The following is a 24,175-nucleotide window of genomic DNA, read 5'->3' on the forward strand; positions in this document are numbered from 1 at the left end:
GCCGCCCCTCTCCAGGCCTGACCACGCCCTAAGCCAGCCTCACTGGGCCCGACCACGCCCCAATCTGTCCCTTCTCCCAGTCCCGCCCCCGCCATTCCGCAGCTTGGCAATCTCACTCTCCCCAGAAGGAGAGCTGGTCCCCGCCCGCACTGGCAGCCCTGCGGGATGCTGCGCTCCACGTCCACCGTCACCCTGCTCTCAGGCGGCGGTGCCCAGGCGCCAGGGGCCCCCAGCAGGCGGGTGAGTAGAGGGGGAATCTGAGTCCCGCTGGTTGTGCGTCCTCGCCTGTCTCCTCTTGGCCTCTCCTGTCCCCTCTGTCCCTTCCTGTCCCCTCCTATCCCCTCTGTCCCCTCCTGTCCCCTTGCCAGCTCAGCTGCAGGAGGAGCTGGGGGAATTTCTGGAGTCCAGAGTTTCTTGCTCTTTCCTGTTTCTGTCCCCTCGCAATGGTGTCACTGGATTAAAAAGCAAGGGAGACCCACAAGTGATGATTGTTTAAGATTCAAACTTTCCTCCTTCCTCAGATTGGAAGGAAGGAGGCGTCCTGTGCCTGCTGGTGATAGGGCATTGCTGGTTCTGGAGTGGGTGTCGCTTCTGAGGTGCCTGTTTGCAAACCAGGCTGTTTCCCACAACCCTGAGACCCAGGCTTATCCCCACCACCGCCTTGGCAGCAGACTGGCCCTAAAAGCCCTGAGTGGCATGGCCGGGAGGTTTCACTGTGGAAGTTGTTTCTCTTCAGTCTTTGCAGCATCCCCCGCCCCCGCGACTTCTCCAGATGCTCTGTGAAAGAATCGCTAGGTGCATGCAGGGTGCGTCTTACACATTCCTTGCTTCTTCAGAGATCAGGGCCTCAGTGCCCACTGTCAGGTGCTTGGCTTGTGGCTTTTCATTTCTTCCATTATTATGGTACTCAGTACAGATCATGTGGCATGTCCTTACTGTGATGGAGACTTCCCCAGTCAAGTTTCCTCCAGGTTTAGCTGTACTGGTGATTCACTTCAAAGCCAAGCCCACTTTGGGACTCTGGAAAGCCCAAGACCCATTTGGGACTCCTGTCTGCTTGATGGTCTTGTACTCATGTTTATGTGCGTTTACACACTTTAGCCAAGTGACGGTGGTCACCTTGTAAGCTTTCTTTAGCTGTAAAGGGAAAGGTGGGTGTTATCTTGCGTGTGGGCCAAGTGATAGAGTGTGTGTGGGTGTATGTGTGTTTGTGTGCGCATGCATGCACCTACCAGGTACATGGTGATGAGGCCAGCCAATGACTTCACCGATTTCAGGGAGCTTGAGAGGACTTTGGAATTCCCACGGCTTTCCTCCCTTCAGCCTCCTCCACATAGTGAGATGCACTCGGGTCCAAGCGAGTTTCAGCCACAGCCCTGGCCTCACTTGTGTGGGTATTTCCCTTTATTTCTGTGTAAATCTTTGTTGATTGGAACAGAGTTTTGATTGGGAAAGAATAAAGTCACTGAAATGATAGTCCAGCTCCCTCTAGATCCCGGGTCTGGCTGGGGTGGCACGCGTGGTCCTGTGGTAGACGCAAACGCAACTAGTACACCGCATAACATTTTGAAGTTTTGTTTCCCCTTCAAATATTTGCTTTTGAGTATTTCTTTAGTGCTAAGTGCTTTGGTATCTGGTACATTGTGGCACTGTTGAGAGTGCTTTGCCTTTTGAGGAAGACTGCATAAATACCTTGGACCAGAGGACTCTGGCTGTGAGTCAGACCATGCAGGGCTGTCCTGGGCACTCTGCTATGTTTCTGTGAAGAGGACATTTAAGGGTTCTAGAGTCCACCTTATCTTTATGATTCCCTACTCTGCCCTTGATTTATAAATATCCCAAGTGCTTGCTGTGTGTGTGTGTGTGTGTGTGTGTGTGTGTGTTGAGGGATGCGGTGTGATTGAAGTGGTGACCCACTGGTCGATTAATGGACTTTCTGAGCATTTATGCATCTCTGATAATGGTGCAGGGTGGGACACTGGGGTCCACTCTACCTGTGAGGCAGATATTGTTACAGACTGCCATGGTCCAGGGCTGTGACTGCTGCAATGGGGTAGGGTGTTCCCAGAGCTCTGTGAAGTTAAAAGGTTCTTCTCCGGGGGCTCACTGCCAGGCCTGCATGAGCTTGGTCTTGCAGCATGAGCAGCAATGTGTAGGGCAACTGACCCTGAAAGGAGAAACGACCACTCATCCAAATGCGATACTCGACATGGGCTATATGACAATGCCATGGTGGACCTGCTTTGGGCAAAACACGTTTTTTTGGTTTTGTTTTGTTTTGGTTTTTAGAAAAAGAAGAATGGAATGCCTTGAAAATAAAATTGTAAGCTGAACAGATAACAGTGAAAAGTGTCCCCGAGATTGCAACATTTTCATCAGGCCTGTACCATTCTCCCATTTGTCCCTGATGATGGACAACTGATGACCTTGAACAGAACACAGTGGCTGTTAAAACAAGCCTACGTCTCACCCACGGGGCTTATCCAGTTAATGGCTGTGGGGGAGACCAGGCTATGTTGGCCTAAGCACCCAAGCCAGCCAGCATTGGTGGTGACAAGTCACAGTGTGCACAAGCTCTCCAAGTCAGCAGCCAAGGGCAGTGGGGCCAACCAGACTGTGACCAGTTATCTTCTGTTCAGTGAGGCCACCTGCAACTGTACTTTCTTCTTATCTGAAATCATCTCTCAAGTGGGAAAAACAGGTGGGGAGAGTAATTTCTGTTTGCTGATAAAACTCAAAGGCATGTCTGGATGCCAACTAGCCCAAGTTGTGAAATTTAAAAAAACAAAAAACAAAAACAAACCTGCCATCAAACCAGCTGTGCACTAAAAATAGTTTTATCTATGGCAACAGCAGGGAGATACATTGTTTAGGGAATAACCAGAGCCAGAATGATGACCTTGGGGGATGGAGGGGGCATTTTAAAAAATATTGACATTACAACATGGTTTTGAAAGGAATGTTGTAAACAGAAGTTAATTGCTGCGTGAGCCTTTGGATCAAAAGGGCACTTCTATAGCCAGGCTGTGCACTTGGGGTTGAAGGCACCCATCGCTTTGTCCAAGCTGTCCCTCGAGGATGGGGTCAAATGCCAGGCCTGTCAAGTGTGTTCTCCGGCACCAGGCTCTGCTGACAATAAGAGACTGGTGGCTGCTGTTGGTGATGGCACAGCCTCTCAGTGGCATGGAAAAACCAAACCAAAGAAAACCCCCGAAAGCCTCAGGATGGAACTGTCTTCTAGCCTGCCTGTGCCCTGGCTCAGACTTCTTCTGTTAAAAACCAGAAAGGGCCTGGCAGCCATCCCTTCCTGGTGAATGCACCACTCCAATGTCCCATTGCTTTCTAGTTGGCTCAAAATAAAGAATTTCCCCTAGCCAGGCCTCAGAAGCATCAGATAGGTGTTCACATTCCTTCCTTTCCCAGCAGACAGAATCATCTGCGTCCACGAGCTCTGTGACATCCTGCAGGCACTGAGGAAGGACAGGAGGTGTTTTGTCAGACCTGGGCGTCTGGTAGAAGGAAGCTGGGGGAGGGCAGAGTCCTGCTGCATCCAGAAGATGGGCTGAGTCTCCCTCAGAGTCCTCTTGAGCCAGCCCCTGATGTGCAAAGGCCCATCACAAGTGCAGAAGTGAATTTCCAACTTGCGTGTCTCTACTCTCCCCTCGCACTGTGTTCAGTGTAGGCCAGACTCTTGAGCAAACTCAGTTTATGGAGGTCTCACGCTGGTTCTGGGGTTCCAGGGTGGGGTTCTGGTCCTTTTTCTTGTCCCCAGGGCACTGCAGAAAGGCTGCATGTGTTGTGGTTCCCCTCTGCTGGGTGGCCACATCGGAAAGCCGGTGTCCACCACCATACTTTGCTCACTTGGGAAACCCTTCGGGGGCTGAGTTGTCCAGTTGAGTCACCTAGCTGAGCGTCCTGGGCTGACTCAGTAGAGAACAAGTTCAGATGCTTCAGCCCGCAGCTCTTCAGCGATGGACTGTGTTGTGGTCTTAAAGTAGCCCGAGGATTTTGCCAACACGCAGAGGAGTCATGCAGTGATGTTTGCCTCATTCTCTCTTCAGATGAGTGATAGCTCCTAAATGTCAGTCACATTGCTGACTCTGATCCATTTGTTTGCAACCACAGTCGAGTTTTCTAAAAGGCAAATCCAGGTCCCTGGCTCCTTTGCTTCTGGAGCCCCCTTGGTGCTCCCAGGAAAGACTTCATTCTCTGTGCACAGCATCAGGATCCTCTGTCTGGCTCTCAGTCCTCCATCCCTGCGTACTCTCTTCCTGGATGTTCCACATTGCCACTCCCCAAGGCTCCAGTGTTATTCCTCATGTCTTTGCCTTTCTCCCCGCTTCTCCTCTGATGAGAGCTCTCTCCTTGGGAAGTCTGTCCCAAGTCCTCTTCCCCTCGGCTTGCTCACATTCTCTGTGACTGACTGCTTGAGAAGAAGGCCTGGTGGGATAGGTACTCAAATAGAGGAGTCTTGCCGGGGTCCTGAAGAAGCCAGTTAACATGCTGTTGGCAAATGGGACCATCAGGTCAGAAGCCTTGGGCTGAAGCCAGCCCAGCACCTCTGACCCATCTGGGCAGGAAGCAGGTGACAGCTGGTTGGAATGCTGGACAGGTGAGGAGGTTGATGGTTCTGGGAGGCCTGCAGATGTTCGGGTTGCCTCATCCTGTTGCACAGTTGGAGTTTCCTTTCTTCAGTGCTCAGTCTTGGGTTTGCATGGAATCACCAGGAAACTTGAAATAGCTGTGCCCAGGCTCTACTCCAGATCAGCTCAGTGGGAAGCTGTGAAATCAGGGAATAACATCCATATTTTTGGGGAAGCTTCCCAGGTGATTCTGAGCTGAGCCAAGGATAAGAATACTTCTTCAGCATTGCTCCTCCCTACATCTTTCTTAGAGAGACAGACATTCCTGGATCAGTGTTCCAGAAAGGTTCCTCAGGCCTTGTAGGAGGGAGGGGAAAGTGTTGGTGGGGGCAGATCCAGGAGTCTGAACTCTCCAGGGCATACTGGTGGCTTTGTGCACCATCCCTGACCTGTGGTTTCTCTCTGGATCTTGGCATCTTGGGCACATTGTGCGCCTAGCACAGAAGTAAGCCAGAGAGAGCAGGGAGGTGAGGTTGCTCCTACTATTGATGAGTTTTGTCTGAGGTAGCACCCTGACATGGAAAGAGAGGGCCCAGGACACTGTTCATCTGGAAAAAGTGTCAAAGTAGGTAGATGGAGGAGTCCAGCTACTGCCTCTGGGCATGACCCGGTTCTGTTTTATGTGTCTCTAAACTAGGAATGGTTTTCAGACGCAGCTGCAAAACCTGAAAATTTTCTTTCTGTTCCTTACAGCAAAAGGTTGCACCGCCCTGATGTAGATAATCGGACTCTAAGTTCAGGGACACAGCATACCTAAGGGGCTCATCCAGATGGGCTTATTCCATTCCTCACAGCCTGGCCTGCAGGCTCAGGAGGTTGGAAGCCTGTGCCAGCAGAGTGAGCCTCTGCTCTACCCCAGCCACAAACGCCACACCTTCTGTGGTTGGGAGAAGCTAGGCAGGGACTGAAGTCAGAGGAGCAGTCCAGGGAGAATGTAAATGAACGTGGCTAATTTCCTTAGGGAAATTCATTGTTGTAAATTTATAAGCAAACCCTTTTTTATTTGAAATGATATTTTTCCTGGGGTGAGCCTGAGTGCCAGAGGCTGAGTGCATGATGGTACCTGGATCCCCAGAGTACCCTCAGGTGAAGGGTCAGAAGTGGGGCCCTGGAGGACCCATGGAGCTCCCCGGTGCTCTGGGTTGCAAACAAAGGCTTGGTTGTGCCTGTTCTTGTGGAAAAGGCCTGAATGCTGTCTGTTCCTCCCTTGCTATTCCTCCCAGGGGATTGGTTTTGAAGAAATTAAAAGAATCTCCCAGGGATTTTAGATATAGTCTCCTTTGTTTTAATTCAACAACAATAAAAAAAAAAAAAAACCCTCAAAACACAAAACAAAACCCAACAGACATTCACTGAATACTGTGCTAAACACTGTGGCTTGATCTTTCTCCAGTGATCTCCCTTTCACTCATTTTGTAGTGCAGTGAATACAGGAGGGACTCAGTGGATACCAGCTGATTTGCTGAAATGATCTCATATCTGAATGTCAGCCTCTTTCTCCAAAGATTTGAGTGGTTTCACCTTGTCTTTGACCAGAGCCTGTACTTCTCCATGTGGCACTTGCAGAATGGGAGAGTTTGGCCCTGTTCTATCTCTTTATTTTCCTCTCCTCCTCTATCTCCTGTTGCAGCCCCATTACCATCCTCTGAGCATGCCAACAGCTATGGCCTTGGCCTGCTGGGAGTGGCCTGCCTGATAGTAGTCTGTTGTTACGATGGTGGATTCTGTAAGCCCTATGGAAAGTCCTTCTATACCCAGCTCAAGTGTCGTTTCTAGGTGCCTTCTTTCCCATATATTCCCACCTCCAGTGAAGGCCAGGGTTCTCCTTCCTATATTCCCATAATAATAAAGAACACTTACAGACACTTTAATATGTGCCAGAAACTGTTCTAAGCCCTTTATCCATGTTAGCTGACTTAATCCTCACAAGAATCCTTAGAGGCTACAGTATTGCTAACTCTATTTTACAATGATGGTAACTAAAGCCGTGATGATTAGGTAGCTTGCCAAAGGTCTCATAGCTAGTAGGTGTCAGGACTGCATTGAAACTAGGGAATCATAATTCCACCTGCTTTAACCACAAGGCTTCTTGTCTTCTCTGTACCTTGCATGAGATCAGCTAGCATGTACCTGGCCACCTTGGTGGAAGGTATTTCTAGAGTGTGAATGCTTATGGGCATGCACAGCTGTTTCTTTGTCATTGTGGTAGCCACATGTCTTTTCCAAACTATTTTATAGGTAGTTAAATACTCAGCAACTGGCTATGAGATATGCTGTGTCCAGCTTCCCGCTTTTATCCCCCGGAGTGGACTGGTGCTTTCAAAACCAAAATATTTCCTATCTGGTGCAATAGTAGGGGTGTCTAGTGTAAGTAAGATGTAATTCTCTGCATAGTCCAGAACTCAAGGGCAGAGATAGCTGCTGTGGGAATCCCTGGGAATAAAGTGGCCCACCTGCCTCTCAGATCCTGCTCAGTCAGGGGCAGCTCTGCGAATTGCGTACCTGAGTTTCAGGAAACTGTGGTGATCACCATCATAAATGCTCAGAGATAAGCCCCACTGGCTGAGCTCACCAAGAGTGACTTTCTTATGGGGTGGCTGCTGGAGTGACTGAACAGAAGCGGGTCTGGGTTTTGGGTCAGCCCAGTGGGTGGGGCTGGAGTTACTTTCCTTGATGTTTCTGTTAGGATTACGGAATACTTTCTAGACCTCTGTACTGTTCCACCTGCTGCTCCTGAAACTATCTTATGGATTTAGGGAGGAGTGGTCTCTGACTCTGAAACATTCTCTTTCAATCTTTATCATTTCTTTAACTAGAGTGATAATTAGTTTTAAAAGCAACAGTTATAAATACCAGAGAAATCTCATTTCTCAGAGAGAAACAGCACTAACAGCTGGTTGTGTTTCCATAAGGATATTTTTTTTTTCTTCAAGTCTGTACAAACTATCAGGGTGTATTTGAAAAAAAAAAGTGAGATTCTTTTTACTTTGTTCTGAAGCTTCCTTTTTTGTCTGTGACTGAACAGTGGCCCTCTTGTTTGAAATGGGTGTGTGAGATCTTCTTCTAAGCTAGGTTTAAATTGCTGAAGTACAGTCAGTCAGCTGTGGGCCAGCATTTAGGAGATAATAACTGTGCTCTCTAATGTTCCCATCAAAGCACCTCTGTGGACAGGAGTGTGGTAAGACAGGGCCCTGGGGTGGAGCCTCGAGCAACTGCACACCTGCCACATAGCTTTGAAGTCAAAAGTTTTATTTTACAAGTTCATTTTATTTTATGCATTGTGCTTCCCTTTGGGCTCCGGGTACACAGAGCTCAGGGTGAGAGCACTGTGTGGGAGAGTTGAGGAAAACCAGTGTTTGGAGCCAGCAAGGGAAGAGTGGGTTCAATCAGAGGGAGAAGCTGTCTCACTTCTTGGTGACTTGACACCTATGGTCCCCTTTTCGAAAATTATGGCCCTTAGGAATTATTGAGTGGGTAATCAGCCAATCAAAAGGTCCTTAGGGATCACTTGGCTAGAGTAACCAGCCAATCAGGTCGCCTTTTTTAATCACGTGGCTAAGGCAATCAGCCAATCTAAAGGCATCACTTACAGACCTAATATCCTAGATCCATTGACTAAATTATTAACTTTCCTGGGAAGCAAGGCTTTATTTTGGTGCAAGTAGGATGATAGGACAATGACACTATCTAGATAGTAATAAAAATATCTACCATTATTAGAGACTGGATATGTGCTAGATACTCATTCCTGAATATGATACCTGCAGGCTGGGTGTCTATCTGTGAGGAACATTGTGGGGTATAGGGTCCCTTATCAGTGGACAGGTGGCATTTCAGAGTCCTTCAAGATCCCATCCAACCTTCCGTCTAGGCTGCCCAGAGGCTTCCTGTTAACCAATATGGGTCTGTGACCTGCTGACCAGGTTGGACTAGGCTAAGCAGGTAAGGAGAGTTCCTTTGCTAGGGATACCATAAAAACACCACAAACCTGGTGGCTTCAACAATAGAAATTTCTTGTCTGACAGTTCTGGAGGCTTGCAGTCCAAATCCCAGATGTCGGAGCCTTGGTTCCTTCAGAGGGCTGTGAGGGTGTAGCCCGTTCAGGTGCTCCGCAGCCTGTAGATGACTAATCATGTTCATGAGGCTTTCTCCCCCACTGTTGTCTATCTCCTAGTTTTCTGCTTTCATAATGACACCAGTCATTTGGTTTTAGGACCAAATTTGTGACCTCATTTTTACTTGATTATTTCTGGAAAGATCCTATGTCTAAATAAGGTCATATTCTGAGAAACTAGGGTTAGATTTTAGCATTTGAATTTTAGGGGAGCACAGTTCAACCCACAAAAGGTGCAGTGGCATTGCTGAGAGCCAAGCCCCTATGGCAGTGATGGCGAACCTTTTAGAGCTTTCAGGGATAACAGGTGCCATAGGTTCGCCACCACCGCGCTGTGACATTTCAGTGGGTGATGAACACAAGGGTTAAGAGCTCAGGTCATGGAGACTTCCCCAGGTTTGTGTCTCAGTGATGCCCTTTCTCATCATATGCACCTCCGAGAACAAGTGTTCTCAAAGCCAGGCTGGCAAAGAGTACCTATTGTCCTGGGGTCCTCGTGGGGGTGGAAGAAGTGAGTTTCAAACACTTAGAAGGTGCCTGGCACACAGCGAGTGCTGGACACAAGGTTAGTTATTATTATTGTTTCTGCCCTTTGTACTGCAGATCATGGGAGCCTGGCAGGAAAATCATGTGGCTCAGAGCCCTCCTCCTTGTTGACAGAACACTGATAATTCCCACAGCTTATAGTATCTGCCACTGCTTTTGTATTTTAAGAGACACAGTACGATTCAGGCTGTTGTGAGCTTGTGCTCTGTAACCAGGGGTTGAACCCAGTGCCTCATGTGCTCTGGGAAAGTGCTCTGTGCTGAGCTACAGCCCCACTCTGGACTTCTGAAAACCACTTAGGATCCTTTATTCCAGTATTCAGTGACCTCTCTTGTAATAAATCGACATGAACATCTCAAGGGTTAGTGAGAAATAACTAACCATGGTGGTGTAGTCAATTAGAGTCAGATGTTTTATCAGTTTATAATTGCTACGTTCTTAGTCTTCTGTATCCTTTCAGCTGTCTTACTTTTAGTCTGCAGCCAGAAAGTATAAGTAGCTTTGGGGTTTTATTCTTCTTTTAAAATTGTAAAGTACTCAAACCTTTAGCGTTGCCATCTTAACCATTTTTAAGCGTACCTGTCTGGGGGCACTGTGTGGATTTACGCTGTGTGCAAAGATCACAACTACCCAGCAACACAACTCTTTCGCCTCTCAAACTGATCTTTTGTACCCAGTGAATACTGACTCCCCTCTCCCCCCACCATTCAACGATCAGGCTCTATAAATTTGGCTGTGCGAGCCTCGGGTAGGTAGAATCATGCAGTATTTGTCCTTATGTGTCTAGCGTATTGTAGCACAGGTCAGAATCTCTTTCTTTCTAAGGCTGAATAATCTTCCACCATGCGTGTATATAAATATATGTTTATTTACCACATTTGGTCATCCATCCATCCATCCATCCATCCATCCATCAGGCTGTGAACGCTTGAGTAGCCTCCACCTTTAGGATATTGTGAATGATGCTGTTATCAATGTGACGTGAAAAGAAAGTTGCGACTAAACACCATGTGTTGTAGAAAAGTTGAATATCTAATCAAATTGAAGGCGCCTTCCTACCCCAAACTCCCGAAATCTTCCACCTTAGAGTGTGTTTTGGCCTCCTTTCCCCTAGCTATGCTTGGCCTGCACCTATGAAATAAGATTATTCTGTACATGCTGCTGTAGAACCTGAGCCATTTAAAATGTTTGGAATCTCTGAGGTCACCCAGTGATTTCTTTGTTTCGAGCAGCAGGCTGGGCAAAGGTGGTCTCACACCACCACCACCCCATCTCCTGCGTAATGGGGGGAAACAGGCTGCCGCAAGCCCAGGCCACCTGGCTCTTTGCCACTTCCTGACCGGCCTCTCCTCTCCTCCTCTCTTAGGCAAATGTCTGCAGACTGCGGCTGACTGTGCCTCCCGAGAACCCAGCCTCTGAGCCAACGGAAAAGAAGATTGTGAGGAAAGAGCAGGTGAGGCCATTCCAGTGCCCAGTGTTGTTCACTCTTACCCGCTCCCTTCTGTCCCTCTCCAAGCTGCTCGTAGGCACAGGGCTCCCAACTTTTGTCCCTGTCTCCCCGTGGTCAAGCCTTACCCCGGCAGGGCCTGCTAAGCTCCAGCCCCTTCTCTGTTCTCTGAACATCGGCTCCGCGCTGCCTCAGGGACGATGGCCTTGGTGACAGGGGCTGTAGCCAAAGCAGCCCAGTGTGGCTGAGTCAGGGACCTGTTGTGAGCTCCCTTGGGCTGGAGTGGCCGGTGGAGGCCTGGTGCAGGCAGCAAGGCGGCTGTGGGGTGTGTGCTTTCTTGGCTGGAGCCAGGAGCTCAGCAGACAAACTTTTCTGCGCCGGCTCCTGTGCTGTGTGCCGAGGCCACAGAGATAAGCGTGACCCTGCCCTTGCTGTAGAGGGACCTGCTGCTTTGCAGGTAGGACGGGCGGCGATGTGATACTGCGACATCCATACCCAGCAGTGTAAGGGTCTGGGGTCTCGGAGGAGGGATGAAGCGACAGCTGGGCAGGGGCCACTGAAGTGCAGCAGTGAGGAGTGGGCGCGAGGTCCTGCTGCCCTTGGGCCTGTGCCCTGGTCGAGCCCTCTGCTCCCTCACAAGCAGTGAAGGCACCTGCTGAGTGCCAGGCTCCGAGAAGAGGGCAGTGACCGAAGCAGTGGACTTAAACATACCTGCCATCCTCGGAACAGATACTCCAGTGCCACAAGAATGAGAGCGAACAGACGCATTACTCACATTTTGTAGTTTGAGTAGCCTTAAGTGCTAATGGGGACAAAGAGGTTAGAGAAGAGATGGGGAGGCAAGGGCCTAGGCAGTACTTTTCCTCTGAGTGTGCTTTATATGACTATAAAATGAAGGAGATGAACTGGTGTACGAAGCTCATACACTGGACCATGAGAGAGTGAGTTCTTGACCAGTGATAAAGGAAGCTTCCCACCGGCTGGCGAGGGGTTGACAGTGTCCCTAAGCGCACTGCAGGTTCCTGTCTTCCTCTCTGCTCCCCGCTTCCTACCAAAGACAAAAAGCAAAGGGTCCACTGTGACAGCGGATGCCAGAGGAGAGAAAGTGGAGTTATGACCACAGAAACGTGAGAGAAGGCAAGCTTGCCAGTCTGATTCAAAAGAGAGGACACAGCTCGCTCGTAGGACCTGGAGAATGTTGGTTCTGGGCAGAAGTAGGGAGAAGACAGGTGGGCCTGGGGACACCTGGCATCAGGCAGCTCTCAGAGACCAGTGAGGTCAGGGCTGAGGACCCAGGAGCCAGATTGAAAGGGCTCTGTCTGGTTAGCATGGGAAAAACAGGAGTATCAGCAAGAAAAATGAAAGCTGGGTGTAGTGGTGCACACCTGTAATCCCAGCACTCAGGAGGCTGAGGCAGGAGGATTGCCACAAGTTCAAGGACAGCCTGAACTACATTAGCAAGACTCAGTCTCACTCCTCCCAGCCCCACAAAAGAATAATGACAGCACAGGCTGAGAAGCCCTACTGAGAAAATCCTGAATCCAAATCGCTTCAAAATCCAAGACTTTTTGAACACTGACATGGCACTCAACTTGCTTTAGACTTTGGAGTAATTTTTGGATTAGGGATGTTCAACTAGTAAAGCCTATGCAGAAAAGCCCCCCAAAACTCCCAAATCTGAAACACTTCTGGTCCCAAATATTTCAGGTAAAGGATGCACAGCTTTTAATGTAATAATAATAATAATAGCAACAGTAATTAAATCTGTAACCATAGTGATAATTAGAGAGGGAGGGATGGGGGAAAGCAAGGTTTTTTATGGCACTGTAGCTCATTAGTCATGAAAATCTATATCCTGAAGCCCCCAGACGGGCCCCTTCCTGGGTGCAGAGTTGGTGAGAGGTGACGGTGGCCTGGACACTGGTGTCTCAAAGCATCGTTAACGGTGCCACACTGACTCGGAAGGGCCGGTGGATCTCCCCGTGGGGCAGCCTGCCAGGTGGCTTGGCCTGGTGCCCCCAACAGGCGCAGCCCGCTGTCACCTCCTCCCACAGTGATGTGGGTCACAAGCACACACTGACACCTGGGTACCGACCCACCTGAATTAACAACAAGGAGCAGAAAAACCTCAAATGTGGTACATTCTACCAAAACAGTTGGCCAAACCTCTCCAGGAATATTCTGTCTTATTTGAAAAAAGATGAAAATCTGCTACAGAAAAGTGGCACGGAAGAAACAACATCAAACATAGTGAGTGAACCGTGAATAGATCTTGGGTCAAAAAAAATTAGAAAAGCACGTTGGGATAATTATACAATTTTGGATATGAACTGTATAGTAGATATTATTGAATAAATATGAATTTTCTTCCATATGGTTATGTTACGATAATGATAAAATTGATCTATTCATTCAGCTTCTCTCCACAGCATGGGACTTGCACCAGGGAAAAAGGTTGGGTGCAAAAGCTCATAACCACAGAGAAAGTGAGAATGTGGGACCCTAGCTGCTGGCCCCATGATGGCCGGGCTCGAGGGGCCTCCTGCTGGGGGACAGCCTTTGACCTCCGCACATCCTTCCCTGTCTGTCCCTTTTAGAGCTGATGGCTTTGGGCACATGGGCTGCTTAGAGTAAGTCATTTTCGAAGGAAAGGCTCAAGCTGGCATGTGTGACAGGACATGGGCCTTGGTGGCCATGCTGACACTGCGCTGGTAGAGGACCTTAGCAAGGCCATCACGGCTTGAAGAATGAAGCATTGGCAAAGAAGGTCACATGGTTACCTATGGTAACCACACTGTGTACCCGTTGGCCTATTTGTTCTCAACAGTGCTTTTCAGGCTTGGTAAAGCAACAGGATATTTTCTTAATTATTTTTAATCAATGTGTTATATTGAACCCACATATGAAACCAGGCAAAAGTGGCACAGGTGGGGGCCAAAATCCTCCCAGCCCCCCATCCGCAGATATCCTACTGTGGGTGCTGAAGAGTTCCAAAGCTCCCAGGAGCTTAGGGAGCACCCCTGGGGTAGCGGACGCACCCCGATGCCAATGTACCGGGCAGGCAGGGCTCAGGTCTGTGACTCCCTCCAGAGGAACTGGAGTAGAGGTGGAAGGTGGGGCAGCGTCTCCTTGGGCTGAAATCCTGGGGTGGCGGCAGGACTCGGAGATCTTGGTGATAACTGAGAGGTTGTTTTGAATGGCCTGGTTACCATGTCCTGCGAAGGTCCTGGACGTGAGTCACTGGGAGTCCACACGCCAGCAAGGGCGCTCTGTCGGGCTCACTTCTGATGTGGTTCCAAAGCGTTTTTCCCTCCGTGGGGCCCACAGAATTGCAAGGTACCAAAAGCTCTGGATGCGTCCCAGCCTAGCAAGGGCGCTCTGTCGGGCTCACTTCTGATGTGGTTCCAAAGCGTTTTTCCCTCCGTGGGGCCCACAGAATTGCAAGGTACCAAAAGCTCTGGATGACCGTCCCAGCCAGATGACTCTGTTCCCTCTGAACGGGGCAGCGTGCAGAGCCAGGCTTGGATCTGACAGTGGAGCCTTAAAAATCCTGATTGCCTCCTCATAAAGTGAGGCTTCGAGGAGAGGTCCCAGGACCTGTGAGAGCTGCTGCTGGCTGAGGACAGGCCGGACCTTATTTTCTGGCATTGCCATGGAAGCTGCTTAGTGTTCTGGGATGCCATAGGGTGGCTGGTGAGGCCTGGGCGACTCTGCCGGCTGGGCGTCCTCCTGTCCCCCTGTTCTTGTGTCCTTGGAGAAGAATTCTGCACAGTGTAGGTGTGCCCAGGAAGGTGTGCCCCAGAGGCTGCCTTTGCCCAGCTGCTCAGAGGTGTTTGGACGTGACTAGAGTCAATTACAACAGGGCCAGCAGCTTTGTGTGAAGCTGTGTGATCACGGCGTGTATTGGGGAGGCCTCTTCCCCGTGAGCCATTTGCCTGGCTGCCTGTTCCTTTTCACTTCTCCTCTTCAGGGGGCCTCAGGTGCCCGGTCTGCTTCCTGTAGGTGACACTGAGTTGCCTCACCTCTCCAGGAGGCTGCAAGAGTGAGGGAGTGCACACACCAAGCACACACCGCACCTGTAAGGTGGACTAGAGCGGTTGTGACTTAAGACCGGATCTCCTCATTCGGAGGCGCAGACTGGGTGCCTTGGTGTTTGCCTCTCCCCCTTTTCCTTCCTGCGGTCATTCCCCTCCCTGACGCAGCTGTCCGGCTTCCTCTTTTTCCTCCTGGATTGTGCCTTCTGCATCCTTTTGATGTTATTCCATCCTGCTCTGTAAATCTGAGCCTCTCTCTGCCCCTATATCCAGCCCCTGCCTCCCTGTTCTGCAGAGTTCTGACCTCGGAGAATCCACACCAGTGTGGTCTGGAGCCCACTTCTCCAGGAAGGCGTTCTCCCCTCATCCCACACCCTGGCCTCCTCACCAGGCCTCATCTCTGTGCTATTTTTACATACTGGAGCTCTGATACTTTATAATGTCAGCATTTAAAATGAGAAATCTGGGTCACTTCTGTGAATGGATTCTCAGAAAGTTCTAGCTAGCACTGTGGCTCTGAATGGGATGTAGGCACACAAATTCAGATGTTCTGGCAATGGCCCGTGCTATCATCTGCCTCTCAGGCAGGAGACCTTCCCACTTCCTTGTCACCTGCGAGAACCAGGGTCTTGTCTTACTATCAGTTGTCGTGTGGATTTGGGTCCCCAACACTGCCGGGGAAGCTGGGGAGAGGGAGGGGAGGGAGGCGGGGGGAGCCAGTGCCTATGCCCCACTCCCTGCCCCTCTGGGAGTCTGACCACCTCAACCCAGGAGTCCCTCTGCCTTGCTCCCTTTCTTTCCTCCAGAAACAAATACTTGCTCTTTTAGGATCTGACCTCTCTCTCCATCGTCGCTGAGATGGTTTGTTTTTAGTATGGTGTCTAAAACCAACTCGTAATAGCACCACTGGCTTTCCCTAGGTTGGTCTGTCCCCACCAGGCACATGGCTTCTCCTCCCCCTGAGCCCCTCCCAGGCCCTCACTGCGCCTGTAGTATCTCCCCAGCCATCTCTCAGTTCATCTAAGACCTCTCCATTCCTTAAGGTTGAGCAAAAGCCTTGCTGGTCCTCAGGGACCTTCCCTGGCTGCCCTGTGCTCTGGCGACTCTTCTTCTCTGGAGGACGAAGCTTCAGGCTGCCTTTCTTGCATGGCACCCAAACATCTGCTGCTGAGAGCACCACACACGTACTGATCTTATTTCCGCAGTGTTTGTGTATGACACCCACTGAGGCATAGACACAAACAGAGAACAGAGGCAGCTTCTTTGAATTCTGTTCAGAGCGCAGCAGCTCCCTGCCTTGTCCAGAGCAGCTGTTCAATGAATGACTCCTGAGTGTGATGACTGAGTTTTGTGTTGGTCGTCACCGGCTACCATAACAAAGCACACACATGGCTTGAACAAGGAACTTAATTCTCTCATAGCACTGGAGGTTCCTTCCAGGGGCTCTAAGGGAAGGCCCTAATGAGCTTCCTCTGGCTTCCAGTGGCTCTTAGCAGTCCTGGCTTGTGGCTGCTTCACTGAAGTCTTCACATGACACGCAGAGTTCTCCAGGGCATGTGTCTGTCCGAGTCCAAATTCCCCCCTTTTTATAAGGACACCAGTAAGAGTGGACTAGGGCTCATTCGAATGACCTCATTTGAATCTGACCCTGTCTCCAAATAGGGTCAACTTGTGAGGTGCTGGGGTACAGAAATCCAACACATCTTTTTGGGGGACATTGTTCAACCTATAAGAAGAACAGGTTTCTTTGTCTGATATAATCACCTCTAACTATTTGAGCAACCAAATGAAGTAGCCGTGGGCTTTTATTTGTATATTCAAAATCAAGAATGCGGGAATGTGGAATAGTTTGTTGGGACACATTTCATGTGAAATTGATAAATACGGAATGTGTTTATAGGATTGTTGAGCATTAGAAATAAAATTGGTAATAGATAATTTTGAAATTAAATAGCTATTGTTTCCAAAGAACTTTATAAATATATGTATCCAGATTCCTATCCAAAGCATCCCTATCCTATGTTCTGTGTTGTTTTTTGTGCAGAAACACACTCACACACAGGCATACGCACACGAACACAGGACGGAGCGAGTACCTGCTATGAGAGACACATGTGTTGAAACAGGATGTGGCTGATCCTGAGTTTTAAGGAATCAGATTTAGCTGATCTGTCCTTGTGATGGTGAAGCAAATAGTGAAGCCGACAGTATTTTAAAATAGCCATTAACACCTAGCATCGTAAATGTCCTTTGTTCATCTGTTGTTTTAAAAGCATCTGCTCCCAGGCCTTAACCTGAGTGAGGGCAAACAGAAAAATGGTGGAGATGGAGAGTAAGGAACTTTCATAAGCAGTAAAATGCTTCCAAGGAGGAAGCCCTTGCTGTGGGGTTTACAGTCCTTTCCTTTAAAAGCCTCGGGAAATCAGCCTGCTGCTTCTGTAGGTGGCGGGATTGTTTATATAACTCTGGGGATGTTGCCAGGTGAGGGAGCCTGCTGAGATGACTCAGAGGAGTAGAGGGGCAGGTGCCCAACTGGGGACGGTTCTAACAGCCCGAGGATGGGAAGGGCTCCATCATCTGCCAAGGGCAAAGCTGGCCATCATTTCCTCTTCTGGCAAATGCAGGTGTTAACCCACAGCCACTGATCCTTCCAGACGTCTGACTGTGGAGCTGATGTATCTGTCAATGCAAACAGTGCAAGGGCAGCGGTTGAGGTGTGAAGTCAGATCCGGGCGACACCAGCTGCCCAAAGCTCCTTGCTCCATTAGCACTGAGAAGGAGCTAGGAATATTGTTTGCCATCCTCTGGACTACACAGCATTTTCAGTTTTTCTGAATTTCAAGGAAGTAACTAACTTTGCACAGGCCACGTGGCAAGTCCACGGTGGGCTCGCAGTTCTAAGCCAGGCCTGTAACTTGGCCGTGTAGCCCTGGGAATGTCAGCCAGTGTCCTCCTATCAGGCAAAGTCTGCTTTGTATATTTACTTTTTATCAGTCAAAGTTACCCAAGGTGTGTCCTACACACCCGATTCCAGAAAAGCAGTTCCCAATTTTTTTGTTTCCCAGATATTCTCCCCTTTTACCTGGAGCTTGTTGAACCTGGGCAGCTAATGTCTGCATAGACGCTGTCAGGTAGTATCTTGAGGAGAAGTCCAGGGGTGCTGCTGTTGTTAGAATTGTCACTTTTGCCGGGACTTCAGCTTGGCTGGAAGTTTTTCTTCCCTTTCTCATTAAGCATTTGAGGCAATCAGTCTGTTTCCGAACATGAATTTATTTAGGAAGTGATCTCTATTCAGTCTGTCACATTGTCAGAAATAACAAATGTTTTGGCAAACTAAAGGTTTCCATTTCTCTGAAGATACAAGGCTTGTCTTCCCGGCCCTGTTTCTCTTCCCAGATGTGGAAAAGCCCTCAGGTTAGGCTCTCATGTTCATTTTTGTCATGGGAAGGCACAAGCACGTCACACAGGAGTAGTGACGGTGACTCATGAAGATGGATCCGCAGGCCAGACGGGCTGGCACGCATTCTTACACTTGCTGGCAGGTGGACTGGATGCCTGCGACCAGGTATTGGCAGTGTCAGGGCAGCGGCTGCCCTTTGGCTGGCAGGACAAGGACCAAAGCAAGGTGGTAGGAAGTAACTTGGCCTCTATTTCAACAAATCACCTTGTTCCTGAGTTTGGGGGTACTGGAGTCCCCTTGAGGTGGTTTCTCGGTTCTTTCTGTCCTGAGCAAAGAATTGGTCAAGACAAGTGGAAATGGCAGTAAAAGGGTTTTACTTTTATTAAAGGTAGGAGAAGAAACAGGCTCTGCAGAGCGAATTAGGGCCCCTTAACTGGGGAAAGAAGTACGCCCAGCCTGAGGGTGGACCACTGTGCAAGAGAGCTCAGTGGCAGCTTTCCTTTTTGTATCTCCCACTCCTCCGGCTGACCCGCTCCTCGGGTCTGGGCCATCCTGTCAAAAACCTGCTGGAGTTTTCAAGAGAGGTCCACACGCAAGACTTTGGGAACTGTTCTGCGCCTGTGTCCTGGCGCTTTGAAATTAACAGGTCACACTCCCTTCCCCAGCCAATCTGCCGTGCCCTAATCTACTGCTTCAGTGTGGTTTCCGTCGTGATCTTCCTAAGTCACGTTGGCAGCCTGGATGTGTGACTCCTGGCCTCTGGTGGCCTCTCTGGGCCTAGGCCCCCTCCAGTGAAAATTAGTGACACTGTGTTTCTGCTGTTATTTATTCCCCCGAGAGTTCTTGACCAAAGGGCTTTCTTCCTTTGCCCAGATCGGTCCTTGTGTCCGATATGGCCAGGTGCTCCAGATATTCCAGCATGGGCCCGACCCCCAATACTTAATCTGCCTTCTTTGTGAATGAATGTATGGTCCTCTTTGTACTGAGCAGGGGGACATGGCAGTGCGTACAGCAGGTGGGCCCTTCCTTTGTGGTGCTTGCTGTGTCGTAGGATCACACATTCCAACTCAGGAGTTGGAAAACACAGTCCACTGCCACTGGCCTCACTAACCCAGGCTCTGCAGGGGCCAGCGAATCCCTGACAGCAGGGACTGAGATGGGACTCACTTTTCTATAGTTGCTCCTCCTGTGCAAGTTCTTCAGTGGCTTTCTGCTAATTGTGCCACTGGATGACTTTAGAGATAGGTTTCAGGCTGTGCATTCTCACAGGAAATGCCCGTTGGGAGGGTTCTTGTGTGTGTGCTTGTCATACCTGTTCTTGGCCCCAATGTCTGTTACTTCGGGAAGGCCTTTTCGGTTGTTGTTTCCCTTTCCCTTCTTTGGTAATAACTTTCTTTCCATTCCAGCATTTATTAGGCTTAGGGCACTTGAAAGGTGACACTACCTGCAGTGGGTCCTAGTCTCCTGGGAGCCAACACCATGTCCGAGAGACAGGAAAGGGGGAAATAAAGACACACAGACATAGGCTTGAGAGAAACTGAGTCTTGGGCTAATCTAAGCTGCTCTGGGCAGCAAAAACAAAGGACTCTGGGACAGCCAGTGTTTATTCATTACAAGTGTGGGAAGGGGAAGCCGGGCAGGCCTCGGGACACCTGCTGATAACAAGTGTGGAGCAGGCAGGACTGTAGAACGAGGGCACTAGCATATCTTTGCTGAAGAGAACAAAGGTTTAATTCAGAGGGGAAGAATATAGTTAGAGTCAGTTGACCTTGGCTGGAGATGAACTCAGCTGAGCCCTGCTACTTCCAGTGTAACACAGCCGAATTATGGAGGGGCGGAAAGCTTGTGCCACTATAGCCTGCTAGCACTGGGCAGAAGGATCTGCTACAATCGGCGCTTTTGTTTTCAAGGAGATTTGCTTGGTGTTGTTTAATTCCCAGAAGGCGCTTGTCATAGGTCTCATATATATATATTAAAAATTCGAGTTTTTAAAACATTAAGCAGCACTATAAGGAAGGTTAAAAACAAACCTCTTAATTATGGAGCATTCAAACTTGCACAAAATGAAGGCTGAATTGTGCCCCTTACCCAGCCTGAGTAGCCTTTCCCCACCCTGTGTGAGTAAATAAAAGAGGCCATAAATATTTTTGCATGTTACTCTCAAAGATTCTTTCTTAATCCTATCACAATACTTTTATCATGCCTAAAACTAATATTTATCTTACAGAGAGATATTTTAAAGGATACCAGAGGAGAAAAATTCAGCCAAATATATCAGCTCTTATTTTTCCCATATTCTCCAATTTTAGGTCGCAAGCATACTGACATTTTGTAAAAATAGCAGTCTCTGCTCCTTGGAGCTTCTCTGGATACAAGTTTTGCAATTGGGGTGAACATCACTGCTCCACCCCTCTATCTAAGAGGAACAAAGAAAGGTGTCCCTAGGCTGGACCACATGAGGAGCTCTGGGTGATTCCTGATCCACCTCTAGCTCCGAAAGCACCCTAATCACTTAGCAAATATTTACCGAGAACGTCATTGTGTGTCCCTGTCTGCCAGATGCTGAAGATTGTAGTGGGAAAGGAGACAAACAAGACCCAGACTTCCTGGAGCAGAGGATATTGGCAGGGAGCAGGGCAGGCTGCTCCGATTGTCCTGGGACCCAAAGGCTGGGCTCTCAGCATCCCTACCCCTTGAGTGGGTTTTCTGTCCTGCTCCTCAGCTAGTCTGGATACACTGGAGATAAGGAAGGAGCTTAGATTGGGAAAGACAAAGATAGGAACTCGAATGCTGCCATCCTCCACATCGTATTTAGACAGTAGGGTTGTGATGAAGACTAAAGAAAATACTGTGTAATAAAATTCCTGGACAGCAAACATCTCTCCTCTGCTCTGTCTTCGTAAATATTTCCCTTCCCCTCCCGTTCCCCTTCTGTAGCCAGTAGCTCCAGAGTTTAGATCTTAGCAACTCAACAACTTTTATTTTTATGGTTTCTTTTTTAAAAAAAAAATAAAGAACAATTTATCAAGTCAACATTTGGATTTTGTGCCCTCCCCCATTAAAGAGTAAAAGAACCGAGAGGAGAAAATGACATCCCATTGTACTGAGGTCAGTAAGGTTTTGATTGCATCTTTCTGGACGTTTCGCACAAGCACACATATTTTTTATTGTTGCTGTTGTTTTGAGAGAGGGTCTGGATGTATCTGCCAGGCAGGGCTCCACCTTGGGACCCTCCTGCCTCAGCCTCCTCCCAAGTGCTGGGATTGCAAGCATGCACCGCCATGCCTGACTAAAACACATACATTCTTAAAAACAAAAAGTGGGAATGTGAAATTTGCTGTTTGCCCTCAGCAGTCTTCATGCCCGTGACCCCCGCTCCAGCTCCCCTCAGACAATGCTCTGCACACCCGGACTTTGTCAGTCATCAGCCTTGGCTTGTTTTTCAGGAACTGGGTGGAGTCCTTGTTCAGAGAGGGAGCTTTTGTTTCCGGGTGTGTGAGGAGGCTCTTGGAGCTTTACTTTAGCTACCCTTTAGCTACCGAGGGCCATGTGACAGCCCCCTGCTCCAGACTTAGGGGCACATTTCAGGAGTGGCTGTGGATTCTGTGGGACCCCGGGGCCGTAGTCATGGTGCCAGTACTTGCCAGGAGCATGGGGGCCGAGACCCTACAGTTTTAGCTCCTCCTGCACAAGTGCAGAGGATGTGATTCAATGGCTATGTTTTCTTCCTTATAAATATTTCTAAGGTTAAAAAAAGAATTCAAACAATGTAGAAGAGTGTAAGGAAAAATGAAAGTTGTTCCAGTCCCCAGCATCTCTGTGGACCCCCAATGGCCCCTCCCCGGAGTCACTCCTGTTAATAATTCATCATGCATCTTATTCAAGGCTTTAAAAAAGTTTACACACCTGTAATCCCAGCACTCGGGAGGCTGAGGCAGGAGGATTGCCATGAGTTAAAGGCCAGCCTGGTTATATAGTGAGACTCTATCTCAAAAAAACAAAAAAGGAAACTTGAAAAATGTTTACAAACTTTGAGTGGGATCATAAAGTACTTATTATACTCCTATAATGAATGACTTTAAAGTGCAGATTACAGTTCTGAATGTCAAAAAAAATTTCTGTGCAGACAGAAAGAATGTGCAAAGTTGGTTAAAAAGCTAGCAGAAAAGTCTATGCCTTGGGGTTCAGCATCTGCAAGGGCCTCACTGAGGTGCCAGGGCGCCCCCAGGGGAGGCCAGGAGGAGGCCAGGGCCTCCTGTCTGTGGGCTTGGCTTCTTTGTTGCCTCCAACCCCTCCATGTGGAGTCCCCCATTCTGTCCCCCAATAGCCTATAGCGGACACACCCTGCAGTAAAGAGGAGGAGGTGGCCTTAGTGTTGCACAGGGCTGGCTGGGATTAAATGTGTGATCCTAAGCGAGTTCTTTTACCACTCTGAACTTCAGTTTCCTCAGCTAGAAGGTGGAGAAGAAAATTGCTGTTAGAGTGACTGTGAACAGCAAATGCGCTCAGGAACACCTCCAGGCTCCAGTGGGTGCGCCCCAAACCTTAATTTCCCCTTTTCTGGCTTCCCAAGCCTTCATTCCAGACAAATGTATTGTGACCTGGACTCGGCATCCTTTCTCAAGGGTATTTGTGTGTCAACAGTGATCCAAGCTTTAATTGGCATAATTAAGGCTCAGCTTGCAGGAACAGGAAGATTCTTTGGGACTCGAGTCATGCAACCTGTCTGGCTTTTCAGAAATATTTCATGAATAGTCACAACAGGTTGTGTACTAACCTTGCCTCTTTTTTTTATCAGAACTTGGCCCCGGGTCAGAGGACAGTGTGGCTACCAGGTGACTGCCAACTTCAACTGCCCACATTTCAGGCCACATACTTAGAAATAAGGTGGGAGTCATCAGACCAACTGGAAAAACAGCATTACGGAGAGTGTCCTGACGCAAGTCCTTCTTGCTCCTCTGTAGGAATTAGGAAAGGCCGCCCCCTCCAGGAGGGCAGAGCTTTACGGCTGCACCACCGGGTTGGTGGGCAGGACTACTGCAGAAGATGGTACAAGTGCTCTGCCTCCAGGGCAAAGGCAGGCCCAGCCCACACTGGGCATCACTTGGCTAGCAGAGACCAGGCTGGGCATCTGCCCTTCTGCCCCTGAGCCAGGCACCTGGAGTGGGCCCGTGCTGCAGAATCCCACGAGGCAGCCCCATTGTCACAGCTCTATCCACGAGGCTTAGAGTCACTGTGCTTTTTCCTCTGTTCCTACCCCCTTTAGCCTCCTGAACTAAGCAATGGAGAATCTACCAGGAAACTGCCCCAGGGTGTGGTTTATGGCGTGGTGCGAAGATCGGATCAAAACCAGCAGAAGGAAATGGTGGTGTACGGCTGGTCCACCAGTCAGCTGAAAGAAGAGATGAACTACATCAAAGATGTGAGCCACTGAGGAGCTGTAACTTTCTGGCTTCTACTCTTTGTAGCACCTCAGAGGGTGGAGATGGAAGTGCTGATGTGGATGTAGCCAGCATTTTGGAAGAATTCTTAGCTTCTTTTTAGATGGAAGTGTTCTAGGTGTCTTCACGGTGGTGTTGAAAGAACAGAGGTAATTCTGCAGTGAGGCATAGTTGGGCTTCGGCAGGGTGGATGTTACTAAGTAGAGGTCCTTAGAAGACCGACAGCTTCTTTCTCCCACACATGGAACAGGGGCACTTAAGTGGTTTAGCTCATTACACTGGTCACAGCTATGTATAAATTAGGACAACTGTATACAAATGGATATTCTTGGCTGTAATGAAAAGACAACTCAGAAAGGAAATTTATCTCCTATGGTGTTGAGTCTGGAGGTGGGTGGGCTTATAGGGTGGGTATATCCAAGCCCTGGTTCTACTTCTCTATGTTTCCAGTAGCTTTTTCTTTCTTCAGTCTCAGGCTCAGGGTATCTTCTGAAAATATGTCAGTGTCTGGAGGAGGAAGGGATATGACCACTCCTCTCTGGATACTTTT

General features: G+C 49.0%; 1 protein-coding gene across 2 annotated transcripts in view; it reads left to right on the plus strand.

Moving 5' to 3' along the window:
* The first annotated feature begins 85 nt into the window (after positions 1 to 85).
* Myzap (myocardial zonula adherens protein) overlaps positions 86 to 24,175 on the plus strand; it is a 75,055-nt gene continuing 50,965 nt past the window's right edge. For both annotated transcript variants that reach the window (XM_010641267.3, XM_010641268.2), the window contains exons 1-3: positions 86 to 240; positions 10,670 to 10,756; positions 23,451 to 23,606. In XM_010641267.3, the coding sequence (XP_010639569.1) occupies positions 166 to 240; positions 10,670 to 10,756; positions 23,451 to 23,606 (318 nt within the window). In that variant the 5' untranslated portion in view covers positions 86 to 165. The remainder of the gene's footprint in view (positions 241 to 10,669; positions 10,757 to 23,450; positions 23,607 to 24,175) is intronic.

The sequence above is a fragment of the Fukomys damarensis genome, unplaced genomic scaffold (assembly GCF_012274545.1).
Source record: "Fukomys damarensis isolate Sample0158 unplaced genomic scaffold, DMR_v1.0_HiC HiC_scaffold_25, whole genome shotgun sequence".
Classification (NCBI taxonomy): domain Eukaryota; kingdom Metazoa; phylum Chordata; class Mammalia; order Rodentia; family Bathyergidae; genus Fukomys; species Fukomys damarensis.